Below are 22,715 nucleotides of genomic sequence, written 5' to 3'. Positions count from 1 at the left end.
CCTTATCGTTCTACTACTATTTTTAGGCCTTATAACACACACCTTTACGGGATTTACTAGAAAATGACCTCTCTCTTATTTATGTAATATATAAAATTCGTTGGAAAAAAAGTAGAAGTGCATGCATAATATTAAACAAGATTAGTTTTTATCAGGGATCTAAAGGGATAAGACAAGGCCGATAAATTGATGTATATCTGCTTCTGTAGATTGAAATTAGTGGTTGAAACGTTTGAACAAACAACTTAATGAGCCGACCAAACAAAATTCATTAAAGTACCCAAAGATGTTAAGCCAACGAATGAGAAAACGTTGTTACAAAACTTTGAGGACTAGTGTAACAAAGCGCTCTCTCTTTCTGGTTATCATAAAAACTGATGCCTTTTTCAAATGAAAAGTACAGACATAGAAATCCCATAGAAATTCAAGAAAGGGGGGGGGGGGGGTAATGCAACCATCTCGTAATCAATGATTAAATGGCACATAGAATTCGAATTTCGATCTGAAATTTTTCATGAGTAATCCTTGGTAGGTCTATTTTCCCTAAATCGAACAAAAAGTTGGAAACGTAACGGCTGGCGGCTCAGCCGTTTAACCGTTTTTTGCCTATTTTCAGGGCAAATTCATCATTAATTACGTAGGAATCAACTTTTTAAAACATATTTTTGATTTAATTCATGTTAAATGATAGCAATAACCATTTTTTAAATTTCTAGTACCAACAGCTACCGGGTAGAACCGTTTGATAAGGTTTTTGAGCGACCAAAAATATTATGTGGATTTAGGTTTCGTGACTAATATGCTCTTAAGATTGGCAAAAATTGGCAAAACGGCTGAGCAGCCAGCCGTTAACCGTTATTTTTCCAACTATTTAGGGAAAATAGACCTACCAAGGATTATTCATGCAAAATTTCAGATCGAAATTCGAATTCTAAGTGCCATTTAATCACTGATTACGAGATGGTTGCATTAACCACCCGCCCCCCTTATTCAGAGTGACCACTCAAAAATTACAAATATATAGTACATATATAGTACATACATATTTTCATATAGTACCATATAGTACACAAAATTTTAACTAATATAGTACCATATAGTACCAAAATTTTAACCAATAAATGTAGTAATACCATATAGTACCAAATATCCTTAAACTAAATTTTTTAAACTAAAATTAAAAATGATAGGGGTGACACCCCCCCAAAAAAAAAAAAATTTTTAACACCCCCAAAAAATATTTTTTTAAAATTTTTCTTTTAAAATACAAAAAAATAAATTGGGTTATCAAATTCGACTCCCCCATCCTCAAGTGCCCCTAGAGGCCTCTAGGGGCGAAAAAAGTTAGTTAGAAAAATAGTACCTGTATATCTTATTAAATAAAGTAGTAAGGGTTTATGTCTGATGCTTAAGATCTCATTATCTACTGAACCAATTGGGTTACAAATTTTAGGTAAGCTTCACTGAGGTCGTATGATGGTTTTAGGCTATTTAATTTTCAGAATTATGTCCTAGATGCATATTAATGCAAATGTCTATACAAAATTATAAGTAAATTTGTTGCAAAACTGATTACCTAATTTTTTTGTCAAAAAAGGAAAAAAACAGCATATTTTAAATGGACGCAGACTTTCTGGTAACGGTTATAGAGTTGCTGTTCTTTCAATTTAATTACCTAACTGTTAAAGAAATCATCATGCAAAGTTGGAAATCTTTAGGACAATTATAACCTGTTTTAAATTAACGAAAAAAGCTAACTGTGACGGACGGACGGACGGACTGACCCTAATTATAAAAAATCTTTGCTTTTAAAAAGGTGATAGAGATGATGAGGGAGCATTAAACACTTTTTTTAAATTGATGGAAGAACCGAACACTTTTTTTCAAAAAAGTCCTAAAAATGGACATTTTTTGCGTAATTAAAGATGTCGCACATAATGGCATTAATTCAAATTTACAGTGAGGATCTAAACCTATACATTTCACCGACTCAGAATTACCAATTTTTTTATAATTCAATGGACGTGCTGTTCCAACCAATTCCTTTTATGATAAAATGACCATTGATACCCAAAAAAAAGTGTTCTGGTAGCTTTTCTCAGCAATATGTCAGTTTTGATTTTCATAAAAAGGGGAAGGGTTCCCTCTGGAGAAGAAATTTTTTTCTTCTTTCAAATTATGACTTTATTTACCTTCCTGAAGAGATTAAGAATCAAAAAACGGTTTATAAAAATATTGACCATTTAAAAGTTATCCTTAAATAACTGTCAAAATCACCTGAGCTGGATCTTTAAATCGTTTATAGGTGATTTAAACCGGGGCGATTCATTCAGCGCGCCATCAAATTATTAAATACCAATCTTTAAATTGAAATGGCATGGGCGATTCAGCGCGGTCAGTTGCGCCGAACCGGCGCGGCAATGGTACTCAACTAGTGGCATTGCCGCGCTAAATCGGGGTGATTCATATTTAATAAATAAATATTTTTTTAAAATTAGTTTAATATTTTATTGCAAAACTATCGTGAAAACATTTTATAGTTATTTTTAAAATAAATTTTATATTTTTTTTATATAAAACACCGTACTGACCCAGTTTAAGTTAAAAAATTGTATCGGCACGTATCGATATTTTAGTGAGTGCGCAGGCGATTTAACAACACTGCGCCGAAAATCTTATAAAAATCCATGTTTTATAGGCGCGCTGTGGCTAACCACCAGCGCACCTACGGTTCACCTCTGAATCGCCCCGATTCAGCGCACTATAAAAACGATTTAAATATCCAGCTCTGAATTTGCTAAAACGTCCAAAATTGTCAGTCTTTTGAGGGTATGATCAAAATCTTTAAAATCGGTTTTTTTTTAATTCTTTAATCTACTCTTCAAAGCGAATTTAGGAAGTTATATAAAGCCATAGTTTTTTTTATGAAAATCGAAATTGACATATTGCTGAAAAAAACTACCAGAACACTTTTTTTGATGTCAATTGTCATAAAAGAAATGGGTTAAAATAATGCACCAAAATTTTTTTACATTTTGAGTCGGTCTACTATACATACACCTCCAAGGTCCTACCCTAACCCAGCAGAACATTCTTTCTTAACCCTTAAAGGGCGAATATAGTTTCAATATGATATGAGCTTATATAAAAGGTGCCATTACATACTTTTAAAATATCTATGTTAAATTTAAAAAATCAAAAAAATCCTTAAGTAGATTTTGCAATTTTTGCTTTTACTTCAACATATAATAAATGAGAAAGTCAACAAAATCGTTTATTTTACCCCTTTACAAGACTTTTTTTGACTAGTTTTCTTAAGTTTAATTGATTATTACATTGGCATGCATCTTAATTGATAATTAAAGTGTTTATTTTTTTATATTATATACTATTTTATTGATTTTTTAAAAAGCATAAAATAATTTGCGTCAATTTGCGTCCGGAGTAATTACTAGGGTAAATAATACGTTTTAAAGTTTTTTTTTCTGTATGAAGATCAATGATTAATTCTTGATGATATAATTACCCTAGTACGCATTTTTCAACACACACACACAAACGACCGATCGCCAGATTTTCTCCAGAAAAAAATATAAGAAAAAAAACACTATTCACCTATTATTTTTGTCCTCTTTAAATTAATTATAACAATTACAACATAATTTTCATACTTACATGAAATAAAATTTCTCCTGTAAAGGTTTTTTTTAAAAAATAAAATTCATATACTTTACACTTTGTTGGGGAATATTGTCAAGGAAGAAACAATCCACAATACAAAAAAAATAGATTGATAACTGGTTTCCACTTTTATTATGACTATCATTTAACGAAAGCTTTTTAATTCAACCTTAAACCGAAGCCTTGTGTGATGCTAGGGTGTTTGGAGTTCTTAGGGAACCACACTTATTACATAAATTTATCCTGAGAATGTTCAGGTTTTAAGCTATAACAGACATATACATTTGGATATGTCAATATCTTAAAGTTACTTATAATCTATGGAATTGCACGGTTTTTTTGAGCCCATATTATATTCAACCTATATTCGCCCTTTAACGGTTGGGGGGGGGGGGGGGGCGTTGAACGCCCCCCCATCCGGTTTTTCCTATCTCATTTTCTGTGTGTGAAAGATAAAGAGCCCAAACTGCTTGGCTTTTTAAGTATGGGTATGACACATAACTGAGAGTTGGAATTTTTTGAATATCTCCATCCTGGCGGGCACTGGATGCCAGCAAACCTGGCAGGGTCATCCAGGTAAAGAACAAAATTTTTTTTTTGATTTAAACAAAGCATTTTATCTTACCAAAATACTAAAATATCCTCTAGTAGTACATCCTCATATTAAATACAGGTGTTCAAGTCAATTTCAGGTTCCAGGTATGATCCTGCAGGTCCTGATCCTCCAGGTCTCTAGAAATCTTTAAAATGCTCCTGTGGCCGCAATTTTTGACTTAGAGACTTCAAATTTTAAACTTAAGCTTTTCTTACATGTCTACATAATGTATTAAAATTTCATAAAGATCCGCCGCCGTTTTCCCGCCGACCGCCGACTGTGGCGGCTGGCAGCTGCCAAGTACAGCTGCGGCCGCTGAAACTTATGTTTTGATATTTCAAATATAAAATTTTAATAAAATAAACATTTTCTGCAAAAAAAAATTTCTTCTAGCTTTAAAAATAAAAAAATTACAGCCGTTTGAAATTTTTAAGTAAAAAAGGACCTAAAAACAAAGGTTGTTAAATAAAAGGGTGAAGGAAGCGGAAATTGACCTTGACTTAATTAAGGTTGGAAATTCACCATAACACAGGGGACTTGCACAAAAAATTTTAGCCCTCTAGCTCTAATAGAAACTGAGATAATGAGGGGGGCGCCCCCCCCCCCCGACTGATTAAGGTGCGGCAAGGGGCCCGACTGTTAAGGGTTAACCAAACTTGGTCATCTAGCAATATACAGAAAAAGCACTAATTAAAATTTTAAAGGTTAAAAATTTAGCCTATGTATTTAACAGCTTCAGCACTCATAAAAATATGAAGAACAAGAAGAGTTTTATATCTTATAAGAAATAATAAAAATCATTGAAGCAAAAATATGTATGATCAAGGTGATTTTAAGTCATTGCATATCTCAGAGCTGCAGTGATTTTAGAAACAAAATTTAAAAGCGTTTTTGTAATATAAAATAAATACTCAATAATGATTTTTATATGAATGTGGATGAATTTTTATCCTGAGCTATTTCTACAAATTTTATTTTGTATTTTAATATTGTAACAAACAATATTATCATACTTATTAATTTTTAAAATAATATTTAAAAAATTTTCATATAGTACCAAAATTTCAACTCATATAGTACATATAGTACCTAATTTGTCATATAGTACCATATAGTACAAAAATTTGACTATATAGTACATATAGTACACAGTGGTCACCCTGCTTATTAAAGGAGGCTTTAAGGGTTACAGTACTGGAATGGAAAAGTTGGAATTATTTGAGAATAATTTTTTTTCTATGTTCCAATTCCAAAATAAGAGGAATTTTAAGAGAAAACTATACGTGAAAATTATCTATATCAGCGAAAAATAGGTCGAGACATTTTTAATTAATGTACATTAGACTTTACTAAAGCATTTGATGGGGTAAGAATTAGTGATGGCAATCCGTCGAATTTTTGGAGCGGATTCGGATTCCGGATTTTTAAAAGAATCCGTCAAAATAAGTGGCGGATTCCGGATTTTTATTTTTGGCGGATTCGGATTCCGGATTCTAGCAGTATTTTAAAAGGATTTTTAAAAAAAAATAAAAAATAAAGTGCTCCATATGACCTAAAAATTAATGTTCTTGGTGTTCTTCCAAGAATCGAACCAGATTTTAAAAGATTTTATATATAATGATGATAATCTTTGCCTTCAAAGAGGAGGAGTTGAAAGAAAAAACTCAAGACGCTAATTTTAGCATACCAATTAAGAATCCGGAATCCGCTATTAAAAAACGGATTCCGGATCCGGATTCCAAAATTTGCCAAAAATTAGGCGGATTCCGGATCCGGATTTCCAACCCTAGTAAGAATAATATTCTTGATTATTAAGGCAAAACTGATATTTCCAGTTGTAAGAAACCAAAGAAAAACCGTTCGTTTTGTGGGGAGAGTGGAACGAACACAGAGGTTGTGATTTTGCTAGTAAGCCGTACGAGTTTCAGACCTACAACAGGTGACGGTATTATCCTCTTATAAATTTTTTTTTCAAATGTGTTTACCTAACTGTTTTCATTATAACATCTTAGCATTTATTTTGCTAAGTAGTTATACCTTAACACTGAATAGGTAGATATTTATAATAGTTTTACGTCTAGTTTGGTTCTGACTAGGGTTGGGTCGGATACTTTTTGGCCGGATATCCGGCTGATTTCTAATGCTGGATATCCGGTTCCGGCCAGGTATCTGGCCAACGTTCGATATCCGGCAATTTACCGGATATCCGCCCGGATAACCGGATATCCGGCGTCAAAAATCAGCCGGATATCATGTAACCGGATAGTTCTAATATCCGGTATCCGGCCGGATATTGAAAATGACCGAATATCCGGCCGGATAACCGGCCAGACCGTATATCCGGCCCTACCCTAGTACTGACATAACCTGGCTTGGCCGTTGCAATAACTGAACATTTACGGACCAACGTATTATTACCATACGTAGTGTCTTGGCTCCAAAAAAAACGGACCTACCTGCAAAACGTGAGAGTGTACGGGATGGATTTAATCTGGAGCTGATTGTGGGTGAGGAAAAGTTTCTCCAATTTTACCAGATTTCCTACAAACAAATAGAGATAAATACATTAGATATACAATCAATGCAGGGAGCTGTTTATTACACTAGTCTCCAAAGTTTTATAATAACGTTTTCTTATTTTTTGGTGAGGCTTTACAAGTGGGGGGACTTTTATTGAATTTTAATTGGTTGGTTCATTTAGTTGAGTGTTTTAACCAAATGTTGTGATCAACAGGAGGGGTAGTTTTGTGTCTCATCATTGGGGATGTACATCAATTTATTGTCCATTGTCTTATCTCTGTAGTAGAGCCTAGCACTAGCAATCAGTGAGTAGCGTAGCACCAAAAAGTTTATGGGAAAGTCTAAAGCAGGGATGTATATTCTGCACAAGATTAATTTTTCCCCCTGCTTAAAAATACCCCTCCCCCCCCCTAGTTTTTTATTCAAGGAGGGGGAAAATGAAATAATCCCTTCCCTTCATGCTTTTCATTTTCTCCAACCCCAACCTATTTTTCATTTATTAAGTACAAAAAAACAATCTAAAAAACAATATCTATTTCTAAATGATTTAATTAAATTCGTAAGTTGGAATTAGTCTGCAAGGAAAATATTGAATTAAACGTCAATCTAAAAAGAACATTTCACTTTTTTATAATGGATGTAGAAAAAATAGAGTAAAACACTAGAGGGAGAAAGGGTTAGATAACTGTATCTCCCCATCGCAACCACCTTGTGCAACCTTTCTATTGGGTCATTGAAAATCAACCAATGGTGTCGCTTATATTATTATCACAGGCAAGTAGCAGAAAATAAATTAGAAGCAGACGAAAGAGGTCTTTGAAAAATGAAGGGAGTTGTCTATATACATCTATACTATAGGTAGATCTGTAGTAGAAAATACGTATATTATGACAGGGGAAAAATTGTAGTCAATTTAGCTTGCTAACATGGAACTCATTTAAATTATTGTCCAGTTCGTTCATCATGTAGGAGGGGAGGTGATGGGGTATAAGGAGTTGAAGAGGGAAATCGTTATTTTAGCCAGCCACAAGTTGCAGTTGACAATGACAATGCTGTCTATTGGTTCCGCAGTGCAACACAATAAATACAGACTTCATCATCTTGGGGCTAAAAAAACTGGTTTTAATCTTATAATTGTACATTTTATGTCCCCAGAAAGCTGTTTAAAATACAATGCGAGAAATAACTATTCCTATTCTGTCTGTGAGTGTGTTTTTAGCGAAGATTCTCGCTAACCGCTGAACCGTTCTCCTCTATAATGAAGCTCTGAATATTCCCAGGCAAGGTTTTAAAAAATATTGAAGTTTGAAGGAACGAGAATCTATCATTTTTTTACATAGAAGAAAAAGATGCTTTTAATTACATCTATTTCTTGACCAACAGTTTTGAGAAATTATTTTGCGGGGGTCGGAACACTTTTCCGAGGCCTTATTCCTGCCCTATTAGAAGCTACATTGTAAAGCAAATTCATATCGGTTCAGCGGTTAGCAAGATCCATAAAAAAACAGACATCCTGTTACTTTTATAATAGTTATTTCTCGTATCGTATTATAAACGGCTTTCCGCGGATATAGAATGTACAATTATAAGATTAAAACTAGTTTTTTTTAGCCCCGTGGTGCCGAAGGCACTGACTAAAAAAACTGGTTTTAATCTTATGATTGTACATTTCTATATTCGTAGTAAACTGGATATAATACGATGCTAGACATAGTTTTTTCGTATGGATGAGAACAGGTTCCTATCCACCGGATTCGAATAAATACGAGAAAAGAATTTACCTATTTCTGGTGATATTTTCTGTAAGAAATTATTCTTGAGTGAGAGAATCTTGACATTTCTGCACTGGTAGATACAGGCGGACAGCTCACAACCAAACTCCAAAATGCTGTCTGAAATAAGCACGTAATTTAAAAATCCATGTTTTTCTATTTTAGGTTTGTTACCTATTGCAACTATTTTTTATTTTTATTTTTTTTTGGGGGGGAGGTGGCTAATTCTTTTGATGGCGATTTCTTTTAGGAGGTTTTTCACGTCCCGAAAATAGTTACAAACCTTTAAAGCACGGTTCTTTACTATAAATAGTGAATTAAAACTTTAAAAGGACCTATGGCAAGCTTTGCTCTAAAGGAGAATCATTGCGGTTCATCGGTTAGCAGATCCTGTTACTTTTCAGGGGTGTATATTCTACATGGGATCCCCGGCTCAGGGGGGGGGGGGGAATAAAATATTAGTGGTTGGAGGGGAAAAAAATGTAAAAATTAAGAAAACTGAAAACATTTTTTCCATTTCCCCCCCCCCCTCCTTGGTAAAAAAAAAACTAAAAGAATGTGTGGTAGGAGAGATAAAATAAATAAAATATATATAGAGTTCTTTAAATATTTTTCCATTTTCCCCCCTACTTGGTGAGAAAAAACTAGGGGGGGGAAAAAATAAAGAAATTTGTAGCCGGGGAAAAAAAATAAATCTTGTGCAGAATATACACCCCTGTTACTTTTATAAAAGGATTAAACCATATGATTTTAATTTTAACAAAGGGAAAATAGGATAGATATTACATGGAAAAAAAAGAATCCTTTCAAAATCAAGAAAAACGTCATTTAAAGCAAAATTGATGAATTATACCTAGTTAATATACAATTCACGTATGTTGTCGAAAGCAAAGCTTTCTACATTTATGGTCGGTCTGGTCTGTCCGTTCATCCGTCAGTAACACACAGCTCTGGTAGTTAAACTATACATGTTAGAATTTCCCTATTGATTTCAAACCTTCAACTATAGCTTCTATAACAGTATGGATATATTATAAGGAAAAGTCGTAAGTAAATTTAAGATTGTTTATATCAAGAAAGGTTTCTAGGACAAACGCAGGAGTCCCAAACGTCGGAGTGGACAAACGCAGGAGTGTTAAAATAATAATTTAAGTAAGTATTTCTAAACAGGTTAGGTTAGGTTAAGTTATGAATATACAAATAAGCCCCCCGCAGGGGTTAGGCATTTAAAAAACCCAAAAACATGGTTTAAATTGGTTAGGTTAAGTGTCCACTCCTCCTGCGTTTGTCCACTCCGACGTTTGGGACTCCTGCGTTTGTCCTAGGACCCAAGAAAGTATACAGTATTAATTTTACACTTGACTAAAATCTTTTCTATTTCTATAATTCAAAATGGCTGTCAATCTTTTATGGCTTATCCGCCTTTAAAAGGATATTGTCATACTTGTTATATAAATCCTTTGGCTATATGTTATTAAAAACAATTCAATACTGACATCAGTAGAATTTTTTAGTAAATTTGATAATATGAAACAGGTAGGTTAACAATGTGTGTTTTCTACTTTTCAACTGATTCCCTGGACCAACCGCGTCATATAACAGACGTTAAAAATTGTTCCTACTACTGCTAAGTCAGGCAGTTTACATAAATAGTAAGTGTATGGTGAATGTAATGGCCCTAAAACAGAGTTAGGACTCTCATACAAGGGTCACAGAATCATAGTACCCCCCACCCCAAAAATAAAATCTCAGGCGGAATTACAAAAAACAAGAATGAGAACTATGATTTATTTATTCTCAATTATCCTTGTCTTGGCGAAAAATCAGGGATCTTAAGGGATAAGACAATAAAGATAAAGGATGCACTGCAATCCATAATGTTAATATTGATAACAAAATTATGCTTTCTTTCTGTAGATTAAAATTGTTGGTTGAAATGTTTAAGACACTTCTAGTTTGAACCAACCAATCATGATTTAATAAAAGTACCCAAAATTTTTAAGCCTACAATAAAATGGGTATGGTGTTTTTAAAACTATGGGTACTCGTAAAATTAATAGCCCTCTCACTATGTGCCCAGCCAATGCAAAAACTCCAAGATCCCCAAAAATGCATTTTTGAATATTGCCCAATTTTAAAGTTTTAGGTTAATCTTTGTCATATTTGAGAAGGATTCCCAAAGCTAGAGGTGAAAATATCAATTACTTATAATTTTACAGCTTCGAGAAGTAGCCTACCTAGATATTTAGGATTTTGTAAAAAAGACTGACTATTGAAATTACATTTTATATGCAAACTTTAAATTATCGTCAAACTACCAAAAATTGAACTACAGTAATATGTTATACCTTTTTTGAAAGCTTATTGAATATACTATACGATTTTAAATTAGTTTTTATACGTTTACTTATAAAACTTATGGAAAAATTTATGTCAAAGCATTCCCCCTTAAAGAATCAGGAATCATAATATTTTGTAATGATACTCTCAACTTCAAATAGTTTGATCTTTTTTCAGCTAACGATGCCGCATATCAGACCTTTACACATGTTTAACCAAGGCACTCAGTGAATGAATCCTGTTGGTTTCAATGGCGGCATCGTTAGCTGAAATTTTTTTCTTGCAGTTTTGTAGGAGCGGTCGGACCCATTTTATAGCAATTTTTACACAAAAAAGACAAATTAAAATATTTGTTTTTACAAATCATTTTATCGTGATATTTATAGTTCTCGGTGCAATTTTTTGATACAATCCCTTATTCTTATTGCTTAAAGTCTTTAAAGGATATCCTCGCCCCCCCCCCCCCCGGAGTATGGGGGGAGGCCCCCCATGCACACGCCTAGTAATATTCATTTCAGCTATGTAATCGAACCTGTTGCTTCTAATCCATTACCATTCTTTTAAAATCAAATGAATAATATCTTAAATGTTTTAATTTGATAAAACTAAAACCTATTCCACTCCATATGCACGCCCTAAGAATTAAAAGAGTTCAGCAAACTTGTAAAGGAACTAAAAGATTTAAGCAAATTTGTTAATAAATGTATGAAGGCTTAGGGATCTAAAGGGATAAGAGAATGGCAGATAAATTGATGTACATTACCAATAATGATACACAAACTTACCCATCTGTAGATTACAATTATTGGTTGAAAAGTTATGACACTCAACTTAATAAACAAACAAGAAAATGTTATTATAAAACTTTGGGGACTAGATTGATAAACAGCCTAATGTCCCCTTCCTTCCAGCTTATACCAATAACGAAATTAATTCGGAAAAAAAATCACGAAACCTATACGTGTTTTTCAGCTGTCGTTGGGGGGCAACACATCGTAAAATTGACGACCTCTCCATTTGCCCCCCAAATATTATTTAATTTAGATTTATTTCACTTGTTGGTTATACCTTATACCTGCCTTCCTTCCTGATAAAGGCCCTATTGCAGACAACAAATCCTTTGATTGCAAGGCCTTTGGATTAAAGTTTTTAGTGCTTTTAGGGTGATTTGTGATATATTTGCTTTTATTTTATAGAAAATTATTTTACAAAATGTTATTAACATGTTTCCTTGTTTATAGTTATTAATGTCAACAAATCCAGGAATCTAAAGGGATAAGTTAATTGCCGATAAATTGATGAACTTATCCAACAATGATACACAAAATTACCCCTTCTGTAGATTACAATTAGTGGTTTAAAAGTTTGTACACTCGTGACTCAACATTTAAAAAAAACAATTAAAATTCAGTAAAAGCCCCTAAAGTTGCTAAACCAATGGATAATAAAATGTTAATATAAAGCTTTGGGGACTAGTGTAATAAACAGCCCAATGTCCCCTCCCTCCCTGATACAAATCAATTGATATACCTATAAGTATTTCATTGATAATTTATTTAAGGGGGGGGGGGGGGGGTAACATTTGGTGACTTGAAACACGACATACCAGCAATATTATTTTGGGCGCTACTCTCTTAGTTTTAAAGATAATTGGGTAAAATCTTTTGGGTTGTGTCACACATCACCCAAAGTTTTGGTATATTTAAAAAAAAAACTGCGGCGGAACCGCCATTCACGGCCGTTTTCCGCCACCACCTAATTTTTTTTATTGCATTTCTCACTGAATTAGGCAATTTGGAATCATTTGAGACCGTGTTATTTTTTTCAAAAATTTTCCCCTCAACCAATCCTGTGGGGGACTTCATTTTCAAATTCTCATTTATCAAGGTATATCTTAAACTCAGTGCTTCTTCTGTGCTTTTAAGATATTGTATCCAAATCGTTTTAGGGTTTCACTAATCACCCCAATTTTTTGTATGTTTAGAAAAAACGGCGGCGGGCACGCCACTCCCGCCGTTTTAGCCGCCGCCGCCAAATTTTTTTTGCATTTCTCGCAAAATTAGGCAATTTGGAATCATTCAAGATAATGTTTTTTTTTTTGGCGGCGGAAAATGGCGGTTAACGGCGGGAGCGGCGATGCCGCCGCCGTTTTTATTAAAGATACCAAAAATTGGGGTAATTAGTGACCCAACCCAAAAGATTTTACCCAATTTGAAGCAAAATTGACAGAACTATGAGTTTTTGTTTTATATTGGAATTCTGGGCACATAGTGCCTCTGTTCCAGAGAGGGAACAATGGGCTGTTTAATTTTATTACACTAGTCCCCAAAGTTTTAAAATAACTTTTGGGACTTCTTGAATTTTGATTGATTGATTCAATAAGTTGAGTGTTCAAACGTTTCAACCACTTATTTTAATGTAAGAAGGGGTAATTTTGAGCATCATCTTTGAGGATGTACATCAACTTATTGGCTATTGCCTTATCCCTTTGATTCCTGACTCTGTTCCACCAAGGAAGTCCAAGATTTTTTTTATTCGGGGGAAGGGGTGTGTCCCACCTGGTTCCCACCCTCTTTGGGAAACACTCACCTAGTATGAGCTCTACAAAATTAAATGTGTTGAGATATGAGGATAGAAAGCTCTGTTGTTGTTGTGGAAACGCGCCAAATCTTGCCATGTCCGAGTTTAAACTTGGTCGACGCGGCATCTCGCTTCGGATAAAGTGGATCAGTTTATCCTTGGAAAAATAAAACAAATTAATGAATAATTCTAAAAATGAAGAAAGCTTACTGTCCCCTCCTTATGAATATGCGAACAAATAGCATATTGCAACATTAGACAAAAGGGAGTATGCACGAACAAGAGCACTAAGCACCTTCCAGCCGTGATTCTAAATGTTTTTGGTGAATATACTGGGGTTATGTGTAATATCATTATATCAATTATAAAAAAAGTATGTTTTACCATGGTTTTATATGAAAATAACTTTCAAATGTTAGGCTTTTTTGACTATATATCATCAAATGTTTTGTTGAGTTCAAACTGCTGTGACACAAATTAAACTTTTTCCAATAAAAATGGTTAATTTAAAAAAAGGATGGTAACTTGTAATAGTTTTATTAGTGTATTTTCGTAACTTAGAGCATTTGATTTTGTTTAGGCGTGTTATTTTATTAAAACTTTTGAACTCAACAAAACATTTGATGACATTTCGTCAAAAAATGCTTAACATTTCAAAGTTTTTTTCATAGAAAACCATAGTGAAACTAATTTTTAAATCGATATAATGATACCTACCTATTACACATAACCCTAGCATATTCACAAAAAAAATTTAATTAAAAGCTGAAAGGTGCTCAGAATCACTTGCTCTTTAAAAATAAATTGCATAGGTAATCGATATTCATCGGCAATATCATAAAAAAGGATATTTTAAATAAAAAAAAGACAGTTTTGTCCATATGTGGTGAGGCATGTATTTAAGTAGAAATTTGTTCATACTTAGTGGTGTTCAAATGTAAATAAAACACGTTTTTTGGGAAGCTGTTTAGAAAAACTGTGTTCTTTATTTGTAGCACCATTTAGTAAAAATCATAATTATGATACTTTTACAGAATGACGGATGGAACCAACCCAAGTTTAGAGAAGCTGCGCTATAAATAATGCTGATTGATCAATATTGAGTTTGCATAAAGTTTTATTTTTACCTTCGACTCTTTGAGAGTGACGGCTAGAAACCATAAGTCAGGATTCATTGCGACTCCACGGAATATCTCCTAAAATATTTTTTTAAAATAAAATGGTAAAGGGACAATGGACGAAAAATTAATTATCCAATCAATAATGTGTTGTGTGAAAATCTTTCATATGTTTATTTCAGGATCAATCGAGGATAAAAGAGTTGTAGATAATTTTTTTTATCCTCTGAGGGCGTTTTTATTATTAATTTATTAGAGAAAAGAAAATATTACTGTGGGGATACTGGCGCACAAAGCGTTGCGAAAAACTTTTTATTACTTCGCAATATTTTTTACTCCCACTTAGTGACAAAACATCTTACCCTATGTATTTGTTGAGTATGATGTCCACCACCACTTGTATGGCCGTTATTTGAACCAGCGGATGCTGAAGCTGCTTGACCGCTTGCGGCTGCAGCTGGATGACTGTTGGATGCACATGAGCTTGTTGTATCCTTGGAAGCTCGGCATTCGTCACAATATCCGAATCTAAAAAAATCATTGACAATCCCCATAAAATAGAAAAAAATCAACCAATAACAGGCTGTAATTAAAGCTAAGCTAGAAGTCAAGATTTCATTTATAACTAGCGGGGCTAAGCCCCTAGAGGCCTCTATTTGAACACCCCCCCCCCATTATCGATTTTAGTTTTAAAAAGCAAGCATGATAATAATTTTTCTGGGGGAAGGAGGCATTTTTTTTTGTAGAGGCGATTTCTTAAGTGAGTGTGTGATGGTACCCTCCCCCAAAAGAGTTATAAAAGAACTTATAAGATGCATCATTGTAAACGAAAATCATACAGGTTCAACGGTTGGCCAGATCATTCGGCACAGACATACATACATACTTTTATATAGGGATAAATTATGAAAGAAAATACCTAGTCTAATATTTGTACATGTGTTCCAACACAGCTTTTATCAACAACAAAATTAATTCAAAAAAAAAAATCACGAAACCTACACTATTTTCTGCTGACGTTGGGGGGGGGGGGGGCAGAACTTATTAGAATAGACGACCTTTTCCCGGTTTCGGAGATATTACTAAACAATAAATTCTTACCTGTCACATAGTTTCTGCCAGAGTTCTTGGTCCTGGTCCAGCCTGAGCATAAGCTGGAACTCGTAGCAGTGTAGGATGTGGTCGCGACGCCGCATAGCGCGGGATAAATGCAGCGGCTCAACCCGTCCAACTAATACCTGAACATGAGGCTATAGTTGTAGCAAAAGAATTCGAATTTCCATCTGAAATTTTACATGAGTAATCCTTGATAGGTCTATTTTCCCTAAATCGGACAAAAAGTTGGAAAAGTAACGGCTAACAGCTGGCGGCTCAGCCGTTTTGCCATTTTTTTTTATATCTATATTGCAAATTAGTCACGAAACCTATCTCCACATAGTACTCTTTTCCACTCCAAAACGCTATCAAACGGTTATAGACGGTAGCTGTTGGTACTAGAAGTTTTAAAAATGGTTATTGCTATCATTTAACATGAATTAAACCAAATATATGTTATAAAAAGTTGATTCCTACGTAATTGATGATGAATTTACCCTGAAAATAGGCAAAAAAAACGGCTAAACGGCTGAGCCGCCAGCCGTTACTTTACCAACTTTTTGTTCGATTTAGGGAAAATAGACCTACCAAGGATTACTCATGCAAAATTTCAGATCGAAATTCGAATTCCAAGTGCCATTTGCTCTCTGATTACGAGATGGTTGCATTAACCCCCCCCCCCCTTACAATAGTACCCAAATTTTTCTAACTTCTTTATCTAATTCAATAGTTGAAAAACTTTGAGTACCTTTATTAAATTTCACATTGAGTTAAATCAACTTATAATTCATTGTCTTTTCACTTTAAGAGTATGATCATTCAACTGTTCTTGTAGAATAAGATATAAAGTTGGCTATAAACTAACTTTTACTACGCGTTTATTGAGTGAACCCAAACAAGAGGGGGGTAAGTTTTGACACATTTGCGGAAACAGTGAGTATAGGCTTTATCTTTGGACTGAGAGGATAGGTTATTAGGGATAAAATCATTCTTATATGATAAATTTTCTTAAGATTTAAGATTTTTTGGCCTACAAGTTCAGGAGCTGCAGGCCTCCAGGTGGTCTCTGGACAGGTAATAATAAAAATTTCATTTATTTTGAAGAGCTAGAGGTCAATTTATAAAACAAAATATGCATCTTTTTTCTTCAAATATGTAAATAACATTAAAAAATATGCATATTTTGTTTTATAAATTGACCTCTAACTCTTCAAAAAAAAATTATTTTTATTTTTGCCTGTCCAGAGATCACCTTGAGGCCTGCAGCCCCTGAACCTGGAGACCTATCCAAAATATCTTAAAACTTGGGAAAATTTATCATATTAGAATGATTTTATCCAAAATAACCTATACCTACTCTCTGTCCAAATGTGTCAAAACCTTCCCCCCTCTTCATAGCTGTGATAGCACGTTCGCATTTTACATAAACAGGATATCTATCTGTAGGTCGGTCGGTCTGTCTGTATCTTAAGTTCTCGCTAACTGCTGGACTGATATGGTTCTCCTTTAGCGAAGCTTCTTGTAGGTTGAGGGAAGGTCTATAATATTTTGGGGGAGGTTACTTCTACCCTCCCAAGAGAAATCATCCTGGAAAACCCCTCCCCCCCTTTTTTATACTTTTAAAACAACTAAACTTAGATATATCTATTCCAGAGGGGTAAAAATGTTCTACCTGTTTATTATCTACTGATTGTATAAAAGGCATAGATCTGTGCCACTCTTCATCCCCCTCTCCTCTTAGCGGCCTGGAGGTTCCAGCTCGAGACCTGGCGGTACCGCCACCTTTGTGCTGCTGACTGCCGCCGGCTATTGCCAATCCCCGCCTGGGGTTGACTCCCGCCAAAACCGGAGGTTTGGGGCGGACTAGAGTACATTCAAGAATATCATCCACAAAGTCTGATCTTCTCCTGGAATAAAATTGTAAAATTAGAGTAAAATATTCCATAAACTTGTATTGGAAGAAAGTTGGTTGAAAAAATGTTTTAATCCTATAATATAAAAGCAATAAGGGTTTTGCTTAACCCCTTACAGTTGTTGTTTGTAGCCAGGTCAGGAAGCAGATAAATTTAGTTACAATATTCCAAGAAATTCTGCGCTCTTTTTGGGCTGCGTCCAGAGGTCAGTTGGTGATAAAATAGTGGGTTTGAAAGTACAGTTAAAAAGATGCTCAGTTGTGTGGTCCGCTATGTTGCAATCTGGGCATCGTATGCTTTTTGAAGTGTCGAATCTTGAAATTGTTGACTGCAGAAAAGTGCTGTATCCTGATCTTAATTGGGCTAGTGTGCTCCTCGTCTGTCTTGAAAGTGTTTTTTCTTCCTGAATATTAATTGCAGGGGGTCGTGTATTTAAAACTTTATTTACAGGATACTTATTTCTGCAGTCTCTGTGAGCATCGTCATGGATTTTCTTTAGTCTCTTCTTGTAGTTCTGTTCGACCGGTGGACCATCTCTGAGGTAGGGTTCCACATGAGGGAGGTGGTTGATGATGGTGTTCCTCATGTTCCTGGGCATGGATGGTTTATGCAGCAGGTGGTGATTGGGATGAATTGGGCGGTGCATGGAGAGTAGGTACTGGTTGGTAAGCATTTCATTGTGTTCCTTCACCGGGAGAAGGTTAGTTTCTTGGTGAAGGTGGCTGACCTGAGTCAGCTTGATGCAACCAGTTGCTACTCTCAGAGCGTTGTTCTGTGCTCTTTGCAACTCGCTCCAATTCGTTGCGCTCAGAGATGGTGTCCAAACCGGTGCCCCATAGTTTAGAACTGATCTTCCTATGGCCTTGTAAGTGTTTACAATCGTCTCCTTTGACTTTCCCCAGTCAGTCCCTGACAAGCACTTCAGCACGTTGTTGCGCTGGGTCACGTTCTTCTTGGTGGCGATGGCGTGCTGCCCGAAGTTGAGCATCGGGTCGAAGGTGACTCCAAGGATCTTAGGGTGCTTGACAGTCGGCACATCTTTGCCCTTGATGATGATGGGTAGGGTCGTGCTTACTTCATTGCTGAAGGTTGTGAAGATGGTTGCCGTGGATTTCTCTGGCGAGATTTCCAGACTGCGTTCCTTGAACCAGTTGACTAGTTGGTCAAGGTAGGGGTTGATTTCATGACAAATTTTGTCAATAGTCGGCCCCGAGTTGAGTACCTGGCAGTCATCAGCATAGGATATTAGTTTGATGTTACCGGGTGGTGCTGGTAGGGTTCTCATGTAGAGGTTGAAAAGGAGTGGTGACAGTACTCCTCCCTGAGGTACTCCTTGTCTGACAACCCTGTATTTACTCTTGCAGTTGCGGAAGACAGTATATTGCTGTCTGCCTCGGAGGTAGCTGCAGAGAAACTTGATGAGGGTGTCGGACAACTCGAGGTGCAGGATATCTTTCAGAAGAAGCTCGTGATCAACAGTGTCAAATGCTTTGGAGAGGTCAATGGCAACAAGGATGGTGCGATGACAGGGTTTCTTCCTGTTGAGGTTGCTTGCAATGTGATGGTTAACTTCCTGAAGAGCGCTCACTGTTGATCTGTGCTTTCTGAAGCCATGTTGATGATCCTGCAGGTCTACAGCTGCTGAGACTTCTGGGAGGATGAGTTTTTCCAGAATTTTAGCAGCTGGAGACAGGAGAGAGATCGGCCGATAGGATTTACCTTCATCAATCGACTTTCCCGGTTTGAGAAGCGGGATGATCTTGCCTACTTTCCAGATGGATGGAATGATGGATGTGTTGATGGCGATGTTAATGAGTGTGGCAAGATATTCTATACCCTTGTCTCCAAGGTGTTTGAGCATGATGGGAGAAATACCATCAGGTCCACTTGCCTTGGAGTTCTTAGAGGTTTTAATTGCCTCTTTGACCTGTTGGGGGGTATAGTTGTACACCTTGTCAGCCTTCTTCCGTTTTATGTGTCTGATGGTCTGACGGAATTGTTTTGATGGTCTTTTGGGGGCTGATGGTGTGTATTGTCGATTGAGAAGGTTTACAATCTTCCCATTTGCTGAGATGATCCTACCATTGAATTTGATGGCAGTATTGGTAGGCGTTTTTTGAGGTTGACAGATGCCTTTTATTGTTTTCCAGTACTTCTGAGATCCTGCTTCACATTTTTCGAGATGTTCTTGCCATTGTGATTTTCGGTGTTCGTTGATCTCATTTCTTATTTCCTTGTTGAGAAGTTGGTAACGTTCACTATCAGGTTGTTGCACCCGGAGCCTGTCTCGTTCATTGATTTTATTGACGGTGCTTGAGGGGATGTTGTGGTGAACGTTAACAATACGACCTTTTGGAATGAACTTTTTGGCCGCAGCATTCATGATTTTCCTGAATGCCTTCTCTCCCCTGATGGATGAGGTGGGGGTTGGGAGTCTGGAAAACTTTTTCTCAGCAAAAGAGGTGAAACCAGTCCAATCAGCTTTGGCAAAGTTAATGTAAACTTTGTCGGCAGACTTGGAGGTGTTTATGTCTGCCTTTAGCTTGATTATTAATGGTAGATGGTCAGAATTTAGACTGGATTTCACTGTCCAGGATGTATATGGCAGTATTGATGGTGTTGCCAATGTGATGTCAGGGGAGCTTTGATTCTGGCTGGTGACTCTCGTGTCTAGGTCTTCATTCAGAATACCTAGGTCTGAGTCAGAGATCTCGTCAGCCAGTTTTCTTCCTCTGGCATCCTCCTCTCCTTTGGAGAACCAGTTGGCATGGTGGGCGTTGAAGTCGCCGCCTGTGATGGTGTGTTTGTTGCCTGCAGTAAAGGAGAGGATATCCTGGAGTGGAAGATTGGGACCATTTTGACAGCCCCTTGCCGCACCTTAATCAGTCGGGGGGGGGGGGGGGCGTTCAACGCCCCCCCTTATTATCTCAGTTCCTATTAGAGCTAGAGGGCTAAAAATTTTTGTGCAAGTCCCCTGTGTTATGATTAATTTCCGACCTTAATTAAGTCAAGGTCAATTTTCGCTTCCTTCACCCTTTTATTTAACAACCTTTGTTTTTAGGTTCTTTTTTACTTATAAATTTCAAACAGCTGTAATTTTTTAATTTTTGAAGCTAGAATAAAATTTTTTTGCAGAAAATGTTTATCTTTATGTAAATTTTATATTTGAAATATCAAAATATAATTTCAGCGGCCGCAGCTGTACTTGGCAGCTGCCAGCCGCCGCAGTCGGCGGTCGGCGGGAAAACGGCGGCGGATCTTTATGAAATTTTAATACATTATGTAGACATGTAAGATAAGCTTAAGTTTGAAATTTGAAGTCTCTAAGACAAAAATTGCGGCCACAGGAGCCTTTTAAAGATTTCTGGAGACCTGGAGGATCAGGACCTGCAAGATCATACCTGGAACCTAAAATTGACTTGAACACCTGTATTTAATATGAGGATGTACTACTAGAGGATATTTTAGTATTTTGGTAAGATAAAATGCTTTGTTTAAGTCAAAAAAATATTTTTGCTCTTTACCTGGATGACCCTACCAGGTTTGCTGGCATCCTGTGCCCGCCAGGATGGAGATATTCAAAAAATTTCAACTCTCAGTTATGTCTCATACCCACACTTAAAAAGTTAAGCAGTTTGGGCTCTTTATCTTTCACACACAGAAAATGAGATAGAAAAACCGGATGGGGGGGCGTTCAACGCCCCCCCCCCCCCCCGACCGTTAAGGGTTAAAGCTGATAATCTCGGAAATTTTTCAGAAAGCTGAATAAATATTTAGGGATGGTTTTAGGTTACTTCCCTAAATTTTCCGGCCCTCTTCATGAGAGAAGACTGGGGAAAAGGTAATTTTTTAAATTAATAGCGCAGCAATAAGAAACTGAAATATTTCTAAATGTACTGCATTTCAAATCAGAGTTTCGGATCCGGATCCGCAAGGATCTGCATATTTTTGAATCCAAGGATCCGGATCTGGAAAAAATGCGGATCCGGATCCTTGGACTCAAAAAAATGCGGGAAAAATCTACCTAAATTTATATAAAATCGGATCCGGATCCGCACTGACCAAATTTTGAGGATCCGGATCCGCATACAATCAATGCGGATCCGAAACTCTGTTTTAAATAAATGACGTAATTTCTCATTGTTAATTTATTCAGATACCTAAAACTTTATGCAATCTTTATTTTTTAATAAATTACCTAAACTCGTCAATATAGTTAAATTTTAAACGGACCCAAAAACTCGACATACGGACAGACCCTAAATATAGAGTAGCTGAGCTAATAAAAAAAATGTACTGACAATTCTTACCCTTGGTTGGAAGCTTGTAATTCATGTATGTTGCCAATACCTTCATCTAAATAAAAATAACAATAATATGTTTAATTTAGATGATTTTCAACAAAACAGGTAGTTATTAAACAAAAACTTGTTTTTATTTATTCTTTACTAAATGACGCATTACCTAGTAAACAGCTGATCAAAAGCTTCTAAAATTGAAAAGAAAACATTTTATGTGAATCCAGAGGCCTCTAGGGGCGTATCCTCTAGTAACTAACTACAATAATACCTGGCTCGCTATCAGCAAATGTTATTTGGTCCAGCCCGAGAAAAATATCTGCAGCACTATCAAACTCATCCTATTATAGTATTTTATCGCATCGTATTATAGACAGCTTTCCGCGGATATTGAAATGAAAATTTATAAGACTAAAACCAGTATTGTTAGACACGAGAGGCCTAGGGCCCAGGCTAACAAAACTGGTATTAGTCTTATGATTTTTATTTTAATATTTATGGAAAGTTGTCTATTCACGATTTTTCAGTATTCCGGAGAACCGGTTCTAATCAAGTGGATATTAATCGGTTTCGGAGCAATACTGGAAAAAAGTATCTTACAAAAAAACATGTTCTACCAACTGATTCGAATAAAGTAAATGTTCGAATGAAAGGTTAATCTAAAATAACATAAGGGATAGGTAAGTCTTTTTATTCCCAAGTAGGGGAAAACCCAGAATAGAGTTTTAGTGCTCTTTAACGTATTCATTTATTTTACCCTTTTCACATATATTTTTTTATTTTTCCCCCAAGGAGGAAAAAAA

At 35.8% G+C, this 22,715-nt stretch overlaps 1 protein-coding gene across 4 annotated transcripts in view; it reads right to left on the bottom strand.

Moving 5' to 3' along the window:
* The window catches only part of LOC145319777 (uncharacterized), a 44,566-nt gene that overhangs the window by 15,874 nt on the left and 5,977 nt on the right, over positions 1–22,715 (bottom strand). For all 4 annotated transcript variants that reach the window (XR_013880024.1, XR_013880025.1, XR_013880027.1 and 1 more), the window contains exons 7-15: positions 22,184–22,253; positions 21,925–21,970; positions 17,374–17,608; positions 15,708–15,844; positions 14,969–15,134; positions 14,616–14,684; positions 13,498–13,645; positions 8,578–8,688; positions 6,733–6,817 (exon numbers count right to left, since the gene is read on the bottom strand). Coding sequence is in view for 1 of the 4 variants with exons in the window: in XM_080162124.1 (XP_080018250.1) it covers positions 6,733–6,817; positions 8,578–8,688; positions 13,498–13,645; positions 14,616–14,684; positions 14,969–15,134; positions 15,708–15,844; positions 17,374–17,608; positions 21,925–21,970; positions 22,184–22,253 (1,067 nt within the window). In the remaining 3 variants the exon portion in view is untranslated. The remainder of the gene's footprint in view (positions 1–6,732; positions 6,818–8,577; positions 8,689–13,497; positions 13,646–14,615; positions 14,685–14,968; positions 15,135–15,707; positions 15,845–17,373; positions 17,609–21,924; positions 21,971–22,183; positions 22,254–22,715) is intronic.

Source organism: Acartia tonsa, chromosome 5 (genome assembly GCF_053477335.1).
Source record: "Acartia tonsa isolate MP-2025a chromosome 5, ASM5347733v1, whole genome shotgun sequence".
Lineage (NCBI taxonomy): Eukaryota > Metazoa > Arthropoda > Copepoda > Calanoida > Acartiidae > Acartia > Acartia tonsa.
This window is presented reverse-complemented; position numbering and strand designations above follow the sequence as displayed.